This window comes from Cyprinodon variegatus, unplaced genomic scaffold (assembly GCF_000732505.1).
Source record: "Cyprinodon variegatus isolate N-32 unplaced genomic scaffold, C_variegatus-1.0 Scaffold616, whole genome shotgun sequence".
In the NCBI taxonomy this organism is placed as follows: domain Eukaryota; kingdom Metazoa; phylum Chordata; class Actinopteri; order Cyprinodontiformes; family Cyprinodontidae; genus Cyprinodon; species Cyprinodon variegatus.
In genome coordinates, this window is record NW_015151069.1 from 503,827 (window position 1) to 520,844 (window position 17,018).

At 38.5% G+C, this 17,018-nt stretch overlaps 2 protein-coding genes across 2 annotated transcripts in view; both read left to right on the top strand.

Annotated features, from left to right (window-relative positions):
- srp72 (signal recognition particle 72kDa) overlaps positions 1-14,703 on the top strand; it is a 17,198-nt gene extending 2,495 nt beyond the window's left edge. The window contains exons 2-19 of the mRNA XM_015392950.1: positions 1,178-1,298; positions 1,485-1,605; positions 3,965-4,108; positions 5,496-5,607; positions 5,691-5,722; positions 6,397-6,521; positions 6,634-6,691; positions 6,770-6,901; positions 6,980-7,108; positions 9,756-9,828; positions 9,964-10,028; positions 10,121-10,216; positions 11,484-11,587; positions 11,761-11,838; positions 12,309-12,446; positions 12,528-12,565; positions 12,650-12,809; positions 13,816-14,703. Of these exons, the coding sequence (XP_015248436.1) occupies positions 1,178-1,298; positions 1,485-1,605; positions 3,965-4,108; positions 5,496-5,607; positions 5,691-5,722; positions 6,397-6,521; positions 6,634-6,691; positions 6,770-6,901; positions 6,980-7,108; positions 9,756-9,828; positions 9,964-10,028; positions 10,121-10,216; positions 11,484-11,587; positions 11,761-11,838; positions 12,309-12,446; positions 12,528-12,565; positions 12,650-12,809; positions 13,816-13,999 (1,910 nt within the window). The 3' untranslated portion in view covers positions 14,000-14,703. The remainder of the gene's footprint in view (positions 1-1,177; positions 1,299-1,484; positions 1,606-3,964; positions 4,109-5,495; positions 5,608-5,690; positions 5,723-6,396; positions 6,522-6,633; positions 6,692-6,769; positions 6,902-6,979; positions 7,109-9,755; positions 9,829-9,963; positions 10,029-10,120; positions 10,217-11,483; positions 11,588-11,760; positions 11,839-12,308; positions 12,447-12,527; positions 12,566-12,649; positions 12,810-13,815) is intronic.
- Positions 14,704-15,745: 1,042 nt separating this feature from the next.
- LOC107096334 (snRNA-activating protein complex subunit 1-like) lies at positions 15,746-16,822 on the top strand. Its single transcript, XM_015392943.1, has one exon. The coding sequence runs from the start codon at positions 15,746-15,748 to the stop codon at positions 16,820-16,822; it is 1,077 nt and encodes a 358-aa protein (XP_015248429.1).
- The last annotated feature ends 196 nt before the right edge of the window (positions 16,823-17,018 follow it).

The window sequence follows — 17,018 nt, forward strand, 5'->3', positions numbered from 1 at the left end:
TAACATTCTTCCCAGAGCTAACCTAGTCTGGAGCAGGTTTTGATTAGTAAACTGTGTGTCCTCTGTCTCCACTCTCCTTACATCCAATCACATTTTTTGATCTCCTTTTACCTGTTGTTATGGTGTTTCGTCAAATTGGGGATCAGCTGATAATGATTTTTCATGCTTGTTAACACACTAACCCTTGAACTTAGAGTGGACTTACTTAGAGTTGATTAAACTAACTCACAGCAGCCTTTGTGAAACTGAAATTTCAGAGTTTCAAACCTTAGGCTTGATCAATTTAGAGTTGAGGATTTGAGTCTGAGTTTGTTAAATCTGCTTTGTGAAATGGACCCCTGGTCAAAATTAGGTTATTTTTGCTGTTAAAAAGGAAGTGCTCCTCTCCATACTTGCAAGCTGTTTTATCAGTGCTAGGAACTAGCTGCAAGTAAGTAACTAGGTGCAACTAGCTAAGCAGATGGTCGATTCTTGGTGCCCACATCAATTTAAAACAGACTGGAACAATTACAGCTGGGAGTTAACCCTTGTGCAATTACCCATAACGCATCAGCACATTTCTGTAACCGTAGCAGTTAAGCCTGTAGCCACAATGGAGGAATGCTTGAATAAAGCTTTTCTGAATGAGCTGGATTTATCTTTAATATTTCAACAACTGGCTGCTAAGAGCTTTAATTGAAAAGAAAGGGCTTTTTTGCATCACATTTGTATCAATCTGATTGGCTCTAATCTGTTTCTGATGACTGTTTGTTCCGCCCTGGTCCCACCTTTGAAATCGGGCTCCTTTCAAAATTGATGCGCCATGTATATGGCCTCAGTCGGCTTAGTCAGGCTACTATTCTCTACTGGGAAAAAAACAAAAACAAAGAAAAACCCCTTACACTTCTGACGTTTCTTCTCTGCTGCATTTTAACATCAATCCTGCAATGCTTTGGTAAATCTGTCACATGACCGAATAGATACCAATCAGCCAGCCTCCTCACCAATCTCACACACAACAACAAGATTGGAATAAATATTGGTTATCAGTCTAGTTTAATCTCTAGTATAGAACTTAAAAAAAGACTAATGACATCTCAAACCACCGATGGTTCACACACATCCTCAGTGATCTCATATCAATCTGATTTTTTTTATTACTGTTTAGTAATGTGTTACCTCCCTCTCTCTGCCATAGTTCTCCATGAGAACAGGGACGATGTGACGGCTCTTCATTGTAAGATCGTTTGCCTTGTCCAGAACGGGAGCTTCAAGGAGGCGCTGAATGTCATGAACACTCACTCCAAAGTCCTCGGGAGGTAAAGGACTGTTACACTGCTAAATAAGTTCTTTTAAACCTTTTAAAGAACAATGATGAACCTGTACCAGATACACAGGATGAAAAGGAACTTTCTGCTGATAAGCAAGATGTGATTTTGACTGTTTGTATCCAGTGTTGTCAGAATTTCATAAAAATGGTTAAAAGGTGTTTGTTTTCTTTGTAGTGAGGTTGTATTTGAGAAGGCGTACTGCGAGTATCGGCTGAACAGAGTGGAAAGTGCCCTGAAGACCATTGAAAGTGCCACTGAGCAGACAGACAAGCTGAAGGAACTTTATGGTCAAGTGGTAAGGCCATTCTACTTTTGTCTTTTTGTCAAGTTCCCCTTTAATTTGTTCAGCTTTGACACTTAAAAGGAATGGATGCATCTATGCAAATTTTAACTGATTTCACTGAAGAGACTAAGCAGTCATCTTCATTAATCTTCTATTATTTAATGGTCCAGAACTGGGTAAAAAAAACAAAAAAAAACTTTAAAGAAGCCCAGAAAAATAAAAAATAAATATTTGTAACATTTGTAATATTTCTTGTTCTTATATTTGTAATAAGAACAAGAAAATCACCACATTAAGTCAGTTTTTTACCATCAGAAAAGTGGGACAGCCCACAAAGTATAAAGAGCAAATTGAAAGCGTCTCCTTTACGCATGGGACCCGTGAAATTACCTTTAAAACAAAGGTAAACATGGCAAATTTGAATAGTGCATCCCAGATAATATCGCTGGACATAAACGGCACACAGGCAGATCCAACTCTGGCTCATTGCACAGTTTTAGATAATTAGATGGAATTTTAGAAAAAGAAAAAAATAATTGCGTCAAAAATGTTTTGTGGCCATCAAAATGCTTCAGTGTGATTTTTCTGGGTAAAATTGTTGTGTAAAAGCATTAAGCCCAATTTTGAATAATATGGCACATTTGGAGAGGTTTGGAGATGCTGCTGACACCAGAAGTTAAAAGACTCCTATCTTTGTAACTGTTATACCTAGAAGTCTGAAAGTTTCTGAAGTTGTTGTTGACATGAGGTAGAATAAATATAATGCAATGACACATGCCTTTTGTCAAGCATTTCTTTGTTACTACTATTCAAAAAAGATCCACTATTTTTGAGAAGGAAAGAAACAACTAGCAAAATAGGTAGTTTCATGGGGCGTGAAGGAAGCCATCTATGTTGGGAAAGAAAAAAATCCTTAAACAGAGGAGGTGGACTCAGATTTCAGCTTTCAAAAACCTACAATTGAGCAATTGAGTTATCATCGCAGCCCCTGTACAGGGGGGCTGAGGACCTCGTCTATTCAGCCAGGCCAACAATCTCCTTTAACGACTGACCTTTCAGACACTTAGATGGGTATGGAGCATTGCAGGATAAAAAAGAAGCCAAACGACCCCCATTCCAAAGGGTTGGACCCGTTCATCCGTTTCAAATTGTTTTTTTTTTTAAACTAAAACAAGGCTTTGTTGGGCTACTGCCTGAAGCCTGAACTCAACGCTATTCCTGACATTTTGGAATTGAAAAAGCTTCCTGGATGGGAAGTGAAATCTCTTCAAACTTGGAAACTAAGTCCAGTGGGTTGTTTTTAACCTTTTTTGGAAAGAAGAAAAAACCACTATGTCATATTTTAACTTCTGCATTTTCAGCTGTTTTTTTGGCAAACTATTTTCGTTATCTTTTCAGAAACTTCAAGGTGTGTTGGCTTTCAAACGATGTATCTCACGTGTAATTTGGGCTTACTTTCTTAGTTATTTGCTTTTCTATTTGCGTATGCAAAAAGGCGAGGGTTATGTAAAATTAGGTGGGTGTTAAGATGTTAAATGAAGTCAAATAAAGTGCATTTCAAATATTTACATTTCAAATATACACTTTACTGTACCTTATTTTACATATATATACTTTTAAGCTTTAAGCTTCGTGTTTCATTTATATTAATTAATTAAATCTATCAGTTAAACTCACTAAGTAAATTATTCCAACCACATTGTTTTTATGTTAAACTCTTGACAGTTTATGTTAAACTCTGAGTTTTCATGAGTGTTAAAGTGAAGTTCAGAGGTAGCTGACGGCTTACAGATGTTAGTGAGCTTACAGCTGATCTGGTGGCTAAGCCAATGCATAAAAGGAGAGATTCAGCAGTGCAGTGTCATAAAAAAGACTCTGTCTTACTAGCTGCCTTTCTAGACTTATCCAGCTCTTCATGACTTCCCACATGAGCAAAAGTGACACCAAAGACCACTTGCTTTGTCTTTACTTTGTCTGCCACTTGTGATCTTCTATGTCCCTCTTTATGGTCTGTGTAGCAAGTGTTCTTTTTTTTTTTTTCCATCTTCCCTGATTGTTCCTCTTGCACATCAAATGCATGTCTTTTCTCTATTTGTTTACCCTTCTTTTCTGATTTGACTTTTCTTTTAGGCTATTTTCCTTCTTTAGAGTCAGTGTTCATGCAGTCTGTGTTGTTGTCCATTATGCATCATTATAATACCACATAATTACTCGCAGCAGTTTCAACTTAATCTTAATGGTGGCATAATGCAGACATAGAATATGTTCTTAATGTCCAGCATAATGACTGTTACTGGTAAAGTGTGGTTTAATTTTTCCTGTTTAAATGCTGTCAGTATGTCAGCTGATCTGAGCTCCTCTCCTTGTGTAGCTGTATAGACTGGAGCGCTACGATGAGTGCAAGACGGTTTACACAGATCTGATCAGGAACTCCCAGGATGAGTATGAGGAGGAGAGGAAGACCAACCTCGCTGCGGTGGTGGCTGCGATGAGTCAGTGGGAGAAGGCGCCGATGGTAATCCTCATACATCCACCCCCTCTAATTTCTTCTTTCAAGGTTTTCCTTTGAAACCCATTCTCTCTACCAATCAAATGTGAATGAAAATAACTTAAACAATTACAGTTTAGGAAGTATAAGTATTTCTAAAAACAAATGTTTTCTGCCGCAGTACGTCAGCCTTTGGATCCATCTCTTGGATCTCCTTCCCTGTTTTATGTTATTATTTTAGAAAACCCGGGAACAAGATGTTCATCAGTGGTTTGAATCATATTCTACACCCCAAAATACACCAAACCATGAACAGGGGTGAAAGTATTCAATGCTACGTTCAGACCACAGGCACTAGAAGCAACAAAAAAGCTTCTGCTACTTCATTTTTGATGCTTGTTCACATTAAGTCAAGACACCCTTCAAGTGCATCTTTGACGCTCCTGAAACGCATCCAGTTAAGTGTGTCCAGATGCATCTGATGCTTCTGCTGCTCCTGTGTTCAATGGCAAAGAGCAGCTTTGCTATGTTTACTGTTATAAGTGGATAAAAAGTATTTTTAATTAGCCTGATAAACCAGACTAAATGTGAGATTAAATGTGTAATTTAGTCTGGCCCCGATGAATTAGACATTGGAAGATTGTTGATGAGAACAACCCGTCGATTTTCAAACCAATGTCTGATCTATTGGCCAATGCTCTGACCAATGAGCGCAACTGACTGTGACGTAGTAAACGTGACAGAAAGCTGGTGGGGGAGTGTAAACAAACAGCCTTTCGGTAAAACTGCGAATATTTCCTTCTCACGTTTCAACGAAAACCCCAAGTCTAATCCTTCCAAAGCCGAGTTAAAAATCTCCATCATAGCCAGCGGCCCTGAACATACGACTATGCCGAGAGAGGGCTACTGCAGATGGGCTGCGGTTAGCCCTGCCTGCCGTTAGTTTGGACGTCCACTGGTTGCCGTCAGGTTTCGACATTTTAAGTTAATTTAGGCGTCAATGAACTGTTTTAGAGGAGTGATCATAGCCACCTGCATCAGCAGTGCTGTGTCTGTCTCCCTGCCAGCTCCCAGATCAGCTTCTCTGATTGGTTGATGTGGTGCGTCCAACAGCAAAAGTTCACTTTTCCAACTCCAGCAGCTTCTTATTTCATAGCATGTCACACGCTGCCTTAGCTGCACAGACGCGCTGCTTCTGCTGCTCAAAACACACGTTTGGACCTTTTGCTGCTCCTTGATGCGCATCAACCATTGACTATGCATGTAAACTAGCTGCTTCTGCTGCCTCTAGCTCGTGCGGTCTGAACGTAGCATAAGGCCACCTCCTTAAACTGCTGCTGTCCTCTGAGCATAACAGTGATTATATTTTCTTTGTTTCTTAAATTTATCTGCAGTCGTTCTTCTTCCTTTGTAGGAGGATCTGGGACTTCCTGAGACGACATATGAGCTCTGTTACAACACTGCCTGCGCTCTGATTGGTCAAGGACAGCTGACGGAGGCCTTTAATAAACTACAGCAAGCAGAAGGTCTGCATGTCTTTTAGTTGTTCAGACCCCTTAAGTCAGCAATGTTTGACATTAACGGGAAAATGTTTTGTTTTGTTTTACAGAGCTTTGCAGAGTTTCATTGGCAGATGATTCTGTAAGTCTTTGGTTTTATATTTATCCTAATAACATAATGGAAATAATTTCCCACATGATGGAAAGTTAAACATGTCAGTTATTCCCATAAATATGTAATCTTTGAAATTGATAAGAAAATAATGAGAACTTTGGGAAAGTTTTTATTTTTATTTTTTTCCCCCTTAAAGGTCGTATTAGGCTAATCGTTAATTAAGGGGAATAAATATAGATTTTTTTGTTTTTTTTACACTTTTTAAATTGTTTTTTATTTCAATTCTGCAAATTTTAAATAAATCTTTTTTTTTTTTTTTTAATCAGTCTTGATTCTGATAGTTTGATCTGATTATAAATTAGATTTTCTCCTTCAGTAGCTGTAAAGCCTGCTGTTTAGTATGCTCCTTACACACAGTCCTTTTCCTGTTGTTTTTTTAAAACACATCCTTACAGGGTTCCGAGACCTGGTTGATCATCCCCGATTTTCCAAACTTAAATAAAATAAATTTTTAGATATGTATTTGTTGCTACAACAGTGTATGTCATATTACAACGAACACGCACAACCCTGCAGCTTGGGCTTTATCTTCAGAAAATGTATGCATTGATGCTGAAAACTGGTCAGGAAATCACTACTGCTTATTACTGATTCTCAAATTAGATTTTTCCCACTAGATAACTATCATTTGTCTGTTTTAGGACGTGACTGAAGAAGACATCGAGTCGGAGCTGGCAGTCATCCATTCTCAGATGGCGTACATCATGCAGCTACAGGGCAGAACGGATGAGGCTTTGCAGCTCTACAACCAGGTCATCAAGCTCAAGTGAGTTCAAGCAGCGCAGACTGCCCAAAACCATTTGTTCAAATCTACTTTCTGATGAGCATTTTGATAAAATGTCAAGTAGCTGATCCATGATGATCTGATATGACTTCAGGCCTTCTGATGTTGGGCTTCTGGCTGTGACGGCCAACAACATCATCACAATCAATAAGGTAGGGTTAAAGCTGGCTGAAAATGTTACTCCTTAGAACAACCATAAACGCCCGTTTACACTCTTCCTGTTCTCCTAGGACCAAAATGTGTTCGACTCAAAGAAAAAGGTGAAACTGACAAATGCAGAAGGGGTGGAATACAAGCTGGCAAAGAAGCAGCTGCAGACCATCGACTTCAACAAAGCCCTACTGGCCATGTACACTAACCAGGTATGTGTGCTCTAATGTTATTACATTTACAGTTTATATTTCTGTATTAATGAGGGCTCGATGTCCGGATTCCAACAGGCCGACCAGTGCAGGAAACTCTCATCAAACCTTCAGTCTCAGAATCCAAGTCACCCTCGACCAGTCCTAATCCAGGCCGCTCAGCTGTGCAGAGAGAAGCAGCACAGCAAGGCTGTGGAGCTCCTGCAGGTACCCACCCCCCTCTGCTGCAGAGTCACATCCTTCACTTCTGTGAAATGTTGAAGCATTGGTTTTATTGGATTATTTATTATTTTTCGATTATCTAAAAAATTGATTAATCTGTCGATTAGTGAATTTCTCCATTGTGAGATCAACAGAGTTCTTTGCTATTATTTTTTCAATTAAGCGATTAATAATGGTATAGCCAAAGGGTCCTTAAAGAAGATTTTTTTATGAATTTAAACCAGGGAAAACTAAAACTTTTCCACTTGAGGAGTTTGGGATAGAGCCTTATTGACAGACAAAAACGTTTTTTAATCTTTAATGCAAAATGTTTACTTTACTTTTTACAATTTTGATATAATTACTGATCTAAGTGGGTTCCTCTGTCAGCTAAAGGCATGTTTTACAGCCTCTATGCTCCAGTTAAAACTGAATTAATCACTAAATTAGTTGTTTTTTCAAATCAATGAATAATCACGATTATTATTTCACTCCTCTCTCGTTAAATATCAATATGCTTAAAAAGTGGATTTAGGTTGATAATTCAATTTTTAAAAAAAGGTATATGTTAAAGATTCAGCACACAATTTTAAGTGTTTATTACCGTTCACAGCAAAGTGTTGCACATTAAGAAAAACATTGCAAGGTGATTAATTATGACAGTTAGGTCATTCAATAATTATTGAATAAGAATAACTGTAGATAATAACTATTGGAATATTAATAATAATAATAAAGCAACTAAGAAAGGAAAGTTTGAATACAGATTTAAGCTACTAAGGTTTGGATGGCACAGTCAGCACAGCTCTGACCAAATGTTTTTAATCTCATCTTAAAACTGCTGACGGTTTCAGCACTTTTTCAGTTTTTGTTTTTTTGGGGGGAGTTTATTTCAGATTAATGGAAGGTAAGAATTTAAAGCTGCCTTTTCAGATTTGGTTCTGGGTCTGCAACTTGAGCAAGAAGATCTGAGAGGTTTGGGTGGTTGATCCTCTGAAAAAGGCTGTAATGTATTTTGGAGCTAAACCATTCAGTGATTTATAGAGCAAACATAAGTATTTTAAAGTCTGTTCTCTGAGATACGGGTAGCCAGTGGAAGGACTTTAAAACTGGGCTGATGTGCTCTACTTTATTAGTTTTAGTGAGGACACGTGCAGCAGTATGCTGGATCAGCTGCAGCTGACTAATCAATTGCTTAGGCAGACCTGTAATGGAAAACCGTTGCAGTGATCAATTCTACTAAAAATGAAAAAAGTAGGAATTAGTTTTTCAAGCTCCTTCTGAGACATTAGTCCTTAATCCTGTTCTGTAGTTGACACAACAACTGTAATCGAGTTTTTTTTTCTGTGAAATTGAGAAATATTGTCAAGATTAGTTCTAGTTGGAGATAACTTTGGCACAGGACTCGATATGGATATACAGACTGCCCCTTTAATCGTTTAGGTTGTTTTTCAGTGAAGGAATTAGAATATTTCTTAGAGGTCTGGGTTGAGTAGAGTTCAGACGCTACAATAACAAGAGGATTTGATAAACTGTCGACTGGCAAATGGGCACAAGCATTGTTAATGTTTTAAGTTTTAAGGCTCTCTTGCAAGTTACATCTTAAGTAAATCTGGAGTCTAGACTTTTGACTCCTGACTGGTGGAGCACTTCTCCACTGAGACTTTTTCTTCTTGATAATAACCTTTACTTGGAGTGATTAAATCAGTGAGTCTGGGATAGTGTTGTCACGATACTAAACTTTTCAACTCGATACTGATACTAAGTAAAATATTCGATACTCGATACCCTTTTCGATACCACAAGAAAAAAAACAAAGACTCTAAAATTCAACAGAAATATTTTCATTACTAAAAAAAATACAAGAAATAAATAAAAAACAATAAGAATAATAATTTGATATATTGTATGCTGTGCACAATATTAAGCAAGCTAAATAAAAAACGTACAAAATGAAAATTAAGTGTTCCTTCCTTGGCCATGTTTTGCAGACATAACAATGAGACTAGCCAAACCAGTTAAACAAAAATAATTCTCAGCAGCTGCACCTGTTACAAAAAAAAGTCTGAAACTGAAAAATTCACAGAATTATTCAATCACACAGTGTTCAGAAAGTGCATTTTCCTCTAGTCTGCACTTTAGATGGCTGTATCGATACTTTTGAAAATGAGTATTTTATTCGGATACAACGTTTCAGTATCGATACTTTTTTGAGTATCGATACTTTTGACAACCCTAGTCTGGGATTTTACCAGATTATCTGCAGAGTTGGAGAACAAAGTAGCGGTAGACGAGTAAATCTGGTTAAAGTTTGAATGGATAGAAGTCTCCACTGAAACACGTGTGTGTTCATAGTAACTTATTATTAACCTGGTGATGTATTATATTATAATCAGAATTAATGCATTAAATATCACTTTAAGAATCAAGTCTCTACATCAGTGGATTTTCTCATTTTGAACTGAATTACTGAAAGCAACAAACTAAGAATAATATCTATTCAAAGTCAAAAGTGAAATCTACTCCTCACAGGAAGCCCCAGTTTGTGTCATTAGATTAGAGCCCATGAAACCAAATAAATGTCTGATTGCACTTAATGCAATTTACTGAATTAAATTTTATATGTATGTGGAATTTTGTATTTTTTTTGCAGCAATTCTCAGAGCAGAACCCAGAGAGTGCATCTGGCATCAAACTGACAATGGCACAACTGTATTTAGTTCAAGGTACTGACCCACTCTCACACATCCAGACAAACTTTCCATCTTTTTTTAACATTTATGGGCAATATACAATTGGTTGGCTTTATGGTATTTCAATGTGTAGCTCTGTAGATGCTTATAGTGAAACTTCCTCTGCAGGTCACGTTACAAAAGCATGTGACGTCCTCAGATCCATTGAAGAATTCAAGCACAAAGCAGGAATGGTATGAACATTAAATTTTCTTTATGAACATCAAATCTCATGGTAAAGAAATCCGGTAGATTTTTGTTGTTTTACTTAAAATGTGTGTTTTAGGTTTCAGCTCTGGTAACCATGTATTCCCATGAGGAAGATATCGACGGCGCCATCGACGTTTTCAAACAAGCTATAGAGTATTATCAAGCTGAACAGGTTTGGTTTCTCTATCAATTTCATATCAAATTATTTTCTATTATCCTTTAGCAATCTTTTTAGCCTTAATGGGGCCTCTGACTTCTGCTTTCAGCTCATCCTATTAGATGTGACTAAAAGAAAAATCCCATCAAACAGCTGATATTGTCACAGACATTCAGAGGAACGGAAGCTCTGTCTTACTGGATTAAAAAATGATATAATGCAGACGACTGATCCACAGTCATTGAAATGTGATCCCTAATGAATATAGGGGGCCAAAATTTGTGGTAAGAAAATGGATAAATATGAATTCCCCAAAATTAAATGTAGTATGAAATAAGCCCCGCCCCCTCAGAACAGGAAGTCACTTTTTTCACTCCTGGTCCCTCTCTGTTCTGCTTAACCTAATCAACTTAAAACTGTGTCAGCAGACAGAAAAGGTGTTGTTCTAACTTATTTTGAGGCAAAGAGTTTTAGTTAAATGGTTTTGCCATATGGTCATGGCAAAGTGATGTGTTTCACCATTACCATACATTTGGCTCTTATTTCCTCTTTAAAATTCTGATCTGCACAGAAATCTCTTGGAATGATCTTAGTCCGACCCCACACAGGAATCCAGTCCAATATGTTGTGAGGATGGCTTAATTTATCTACAGCGCCCCCTAGAAACACTAAAACAAGCAGCCTCAAACCATGCTTGCACTGAGGATTATGAAACTGTGCACACATGTATAAGTCCCTAGGACCTACTAAAAAATTCTCTTAGAGCCATGGCCCAAGCTGCACAGGAATGTGGCCATTTTAAACCAAACCATAGCTTAGATTTTTAAACCTTCCTAGCCAAAGCTGTGGTTTTCCGCTGCTTGTCAACTGGTGAAGTGTGGAACTTGGCTTACGTGGTCGCGATATAGGCTGAGCTGCGAGGGTCGTCCAACGCCGCTTGCGTCTTAAATGTATTTATCGATCTAATACATGATTTAAATATTACAATTCAAAATGCACAATGAAATTAATTGTCCCTTTACATAATTAAAATGCATTTAAATAATTAAGTTACAACAACAGAAGCACCAATAATTCTGGGAGCAGTGGCTTATGTAAAGTGGATCCTTGTGTTTTAGATTATGCTTCTGTGGGATGGGCATTTTTGAGGGTTTATTTTACAGCTTTATCAGTGCAGCTAATAACAGACTATAGATGGTTACTGCTGGGATGATGTTTGAGTTCAGGGTGTCTTGGTTTGCAGTCATTTTTATGTTTTTTTATTTGTTTGTTTCCTTCACAGCCTGGATCTGCTGCACATTTGGCCCTGGTACGCGAAGCTGCAAACTTCAAACTGAAGCACGGACGGAAAAAAGAAGCCATCAGTGATCTGGAGCAGCTGTGGAAGTGAGTCCCTGCAGAAACACTAGGGTTGTTTTTTTTAGCTTGACAATTCAAAGTACTTCTGTAATATAAGTGTTAATGATCTGTTTTGTGCATTACAACCAAGATAATATTTAGATTCTAATCTGTAGTTTTATTTGCAGTAAACAGAGCTTCTATTCTGTGCTTTTTAACAGACAAAACACTAACGATGTTCACACACTGGCTCAACTGATCTCCGCTTATTCTCTGGTGAACACGGATAAAGCCAAATCGTATCCTTTGACATGGAACTTACTGGTCTCAGTTCTACTTTCCCCTTAAAGCTGCAAATAAATAAAGATTTGTTGTTTTTTCTTGCTTGCCATAATAATTTGTTATTCTTACGAATTCAATTCAATCAAGTTTATTTTTATAGCGCCAGTTCACAACACGTCCTCTCAAGGCACTTTACAACCAGATCATACAGTCATATTGATTCAAAGTTTGCCATCCAAGGAAAACCAGTCGATTGCATCATTGACTCAAAGGCAATCCCTCTCACCAAGCATGCTTGTAGCGACAGTGGAGAGGAAAACTCCCCTTTATCAGGCAGAAACCTCCAGCAGAGGTTTCGCCAAAGAAGAAAAACAATCATGTTACAAGTTGTATTTTCCAGCAATTATCTCTGGTTCAGTATTTCTGAGCTTCAGTAGAAGAGCAGTGCCTCACAAATCTGTTCAGAGTCCTTAGCGTTTTTCTCCAGTCTCAGCAAGCACCTGCCGTCTGCAGATGCCATGTCTTTCAACGTTGACGTGGACGAGCTGGAGAACTCTCACGGTGCCACTTATATCAGGAAAAAAGCTGGTAAAGTGGTCGGAGAAAACATCCCCAAGGAGTCAGGGTAAGTTCTCACACATATATCCTAATATTTAACTGGAAAACTTAAATACGGATTAGTTCATAAAGTTGTATTTTGCTGCAGCCAAGGTGAGATCAAAAAGAAGAAGAAGAAAAAGAAAGGTACGTCGACATTCTGTTAGCAGCCCGTCCTAGATGTTCATGTACCTCTCGATGTTGCTCACCTAAAATCATCTTCATCTTTAGGCAAACTGCCGAAGAACTACGACCCCAAAGCGACGCCGGACCCTGAGAGGTGGCTTCCAATGAGGGAACGCTCCTATTACAGAGGCAAGAAGAAGGGAAAGAAGAAGGAGCAAATAGGAAAAGGCACGCAGGGAGCGACTGCAGGAGCTTCAGCCGAGCTGTGAGTGAACCCACCTGAGATCATCACCTTCATTATGGAACCTCAAAGGCCCGTTTCCTCTACTGAGGAAACTCAAAATAGACAAGAAGGGTTTTTACACGCCATAAAACCTGTAGAACTTCTTAAAAAGCAGTTGCATTTCACACACTGTTTTTAAGAAGCAACTTTGAAAGCATTACTGTCCAAAAGAAGAAAGCCGAAAATGAAATGAAGAATCAGAAATAGGGACGCTGGACGTGTTACCAGACAGAAGCATTTTCCTTTAGAGAACTTGCACTCAGTCTAAATCGTCTTAAACTAAACAAGATTAAGTTTTTCAACATTAGATAATTTAGGAGTTTTTTCCATGTTTTTATGGAAACACTTTCCTACCTCCGGGGTTTATTCCAGTCACGATGAAGGATATATGTCTGCATTTATAGATAAGTTCCTCCATTTGCTTTACTTTTCTTTATTTTCTTACAGAAGATGCAGACATGTATCACTCCTAGCTTTTTTATGCATTTGAGTGCATCTGTTAAATAAAAACTCATTAAAGAAACAGGAAGTGAGAGATGTGCAAAGTCAGATTTTCATTTTCCTACTTTGTAAAGGTATTTGGAACATAAGTCATTTTAACATGAATGATGAGTCGATGCTCATTGTGTTCATGTGGGGAGTGGTAGCCTTAGTGCGACCCCCTCCGCCTTAACATTTACCCTTCATTGGGTAAAATGCTGACACATTTTCCCACTATAGAACAACTTATGGATGCTATGATAAAAGAATAAAAAATATTCAACTGTGATGTACATTCTGATACATTAAATGAAAAAAAAAAACTAAGAGAAAAAAGATTGATTGTCCACTCCTTATTAAAAATGAACCCCAAAATAGTGCAGGAGAATTTTGATTCCTAGGTTCCAACCTTTGTGTTTGTCCTCCCCCGATGATCCTCTGCTGGTTTAAAACCTTGATGTAATCAGCTGTTCTGATCGAACCAAAGCGTTGCTGTCGTCTTTTTCAGGGATGCCAGTAAAACAGCCAGCAGCCCGCCAACATCCCCAAGACCAGGCTCTGCGTCCGGCTCATCAGCGGCCCCCAGCGGCAGCGGCGTGGTCCCTCCACGACAGCAGAAACCTTCATCATCAGGGGCTACACGCAAAAAGGCACCACAGAAGAAGAAGAAGGGAGGCAAAGGAAGCTGGTAGACCAGCTTTGAAGCAGCGTAGATGACAGGAGGGTTCATTTCAATGTTTGTATTATTTCCCCTCTTCTGGTCGTGTATCCAGATGAACAAAAGCCTACTGTCTGCTGTCCTGCAGCTGTCTCTTATTTTAATGAAATCACATTCAACAACTGAAGGACGCTCAGTCGGATTTATTTCTTTTTTTTTCTTCTTTTTTTTGGAAACAATGTTTATGTTTTCATTTATCTCAGAACCAGAGTACGTCAAACACAGCTGAACTATATATTTGCATTAAATGTGCAATAAATGGTGAAAGGTGTATTTTTCTAACCCTGTATGAGAGTTGTTCTGTATTTTACAGCTTGAGGAAAATAAATTAAAATGGGCTTTAACCATCAATCACATTAAAATCAAGTTTTTTTACTCATGTTACCTGTTTAGAACCTGTTTTTTTATGGCTCTTCATAACATCCCTTTTCAGACCGACACAGTCCAGGTACTCAGAGAATCTTGCTTTATTTTCCCTCAATAAGCTGCAGTTTTTATTCCAGGGTAATTGATCATCAACACTCGCCTTGGTTCTTCTTTATGTATCTTCATATCAATCTGCTGCAGGGAAGCATGCTTTGGTTTTAAAAGAAGTGTCATTCTGGATAAAAATTGTCAAAACTATTTTGGCCACAGGTTACCCATTTTAAGTATAAATAAATCTCAAAGATGAATCTGCCCTGTTTCCTGTCAGATATATAGTTTTTTTTTTTTACTTTTTTTGTTGGATTTAACTTTTTTTTTTCTATTCTGTTGGCAAACAAGCATCATACAACTTTAACATCCAACGCCATCAGGTAACTTTGGTCAAGCCAGGCTTTGCTTCCTCAGTGATTTTTAAACCCAGGTAATTTATTTATTTTTTTGTTTTAATACACTCAAACACAAAGATGCAGACTAAGATATTTCCACAGTTTAAAAATTGAAATATAAGTTGTGTTTTCCTGAGCAGTTTTTTTTTTTTTCCAATTAGGACAATTCTGTCAGAATAGAAAGTAATCATCTTATGTATGTAAAAAATATTTTTTAATTAAATGGAAGCAAACAGAGAGCTGTCAAGAGTGCATTTGGATTGTTCTTGATCTAAAAACAGTATTTTATCTTGATTTGACTGTAGTCTTATTTACTAAATTTGTATGATGTTAAATTTTATTAAAATTTTCCCTTAATAGTTTTCTGCTTGAGCAGTTAAAACGATGTCCGATTAGAATATGATTTATATATATTTTTTTAAAAACTTATTTCAAGGGCATAATCTTATTTTAAGAACAAAATTACTAATTCGATTGGTAGATCATTTCATTTACCTGCTTAAATAAAGGACAATTACACTTTAAACTTCATCCTCGTCTGAATTCAGTTTTAGACATTCGGGATGTTTATTTCAGACAAAGTCGGTAAAAGTCCAATAAACATGAATGGGGGAAATTAAGTCATTTGTGGTCGTGACTCGTGAGAATTAAAGATATATGAAATATTTAAATAGAAAGTTTGAGATGACAGAAATACACAAAGCTAATAAATATCAATACGGCCTGCCATAGACCTGAAATGGAATGCACATAATCCGACTGCAGGTGGCGATGTTACTCGATAATTGAGGCATGTGACATGCCTGTGGTAATTGGTCACTAACAAGACACACCTGTTCTCAGCTTATTAAGGCCGACAGCAGGAGAGGAGAAGAGCTTTGTGTCTCCTTGGGGTTTCTGTAGACACAATGCCGTACCAAGATTCTTTTTACACTGATTTCTTCTTTGAGCCTCTGACTGAAGACGTGGAGGAACTGTTGTCTCGCTTCCAGCGAACGGACTCAGTCAGGTATGAGGTCTTCTCTGCCATCTGGAGGGACATGAAGTTTCCGGACATCTTCAACGGCATCACCAGTGGCTGTGAAATGAAGCGACTCTGCCATGTGGCTCTGGCCACAGCGGTGAAGTACTTCTTACCTCCGTTCAGCTACCAGATCAGAGTGGGAGGTTTGTATCTGATGTTCGCTTTCTACCACACCCAGCGCGCCTGCACGCCCCTGAAGATCAGAGTGGCTCTGAAGGACTGGGCTCATGTTCAGAGCTTCCTCCATGAGTCTACAGAGGCGCTGCACCATGATGTGGTTTACATCTATCACAAGCTTGCTGTCAGCCAAGCTTTCCACTACACGGCCATGCCTCATTTCCTCCTCTTCCAGAAGCAGCAGAAACCAAAGCAGAGTCTGTTAATTGAGTTCCTGAGCAAGCCGGCCGCCCTGCAGGAGCTTCAATCCACAGAATTCCTGGAAGAGATGGTGGAAATCCAGAGCCAATATGAGAAACTTAAGATGACCACCATGGAGGTCACCGTTGAAGTCAACACCATTCACTCAGACTTCACTTCCCGCTTAAACAAATGCATGTCAGAGTTCATCGCATGGCAGCAGAAAGATTTACCCAAAGAGGAAAATGCCAGAGATGAAATCAAGGAGTCTCCTGGAGATGCCTGCAGCAGCAGAGCCAGGCTCCTGTCTTCCATCAAGCAGAAGAGCTACAGTAATGTCAAGAAGGCCTCTAAGTCCAGGAGGCACAGAGAGGTGGAGAAGGCAGAGCACTCCAGCTCTGGCGGGGAGCAGTCCCAGCAGCCTTCCAGCACCAAGAAGCAAGACTCTTTGCGAGCCAGGACATGGAAAAACCTGGGAAAGAAGGATGGCAGAAAAACTCTGGCCTGGCTGTTGAGCACCCCCGAGTTCCTGGATGAAACTCAACTGCGGCGGCATAGCCAGCATCAATATGCGGAATACAAAGTGAAGAAGGAGGCAGGGTAAACCTGAACTGTGCTTTGGTTATAAAGTGTCCTAATGATTTTCACTTGGGTTTTTTAAGTTGAAGTTCTTTTTTTTTTTTTTTTTTTTTTTTTTTTTTTTTTTAATATAAGAGTTGATTAAAATCTGAATGCAATGCAGTCTGTCTCTGGTTTTTTTTTTTTTTCTTCCTGTGAGTAGAAAGTGGTTTTTAAAAACC

What these genes read in the sequence shown, in the direction of transcription:
- LOC107096334 (XM_015392943.1), top strand. Translation starts at nt 15,746, where the DNA reads ATGCCGTACCAAGATTCTTTTTACACTGATTTCTTCTTTGAGCCTCTG.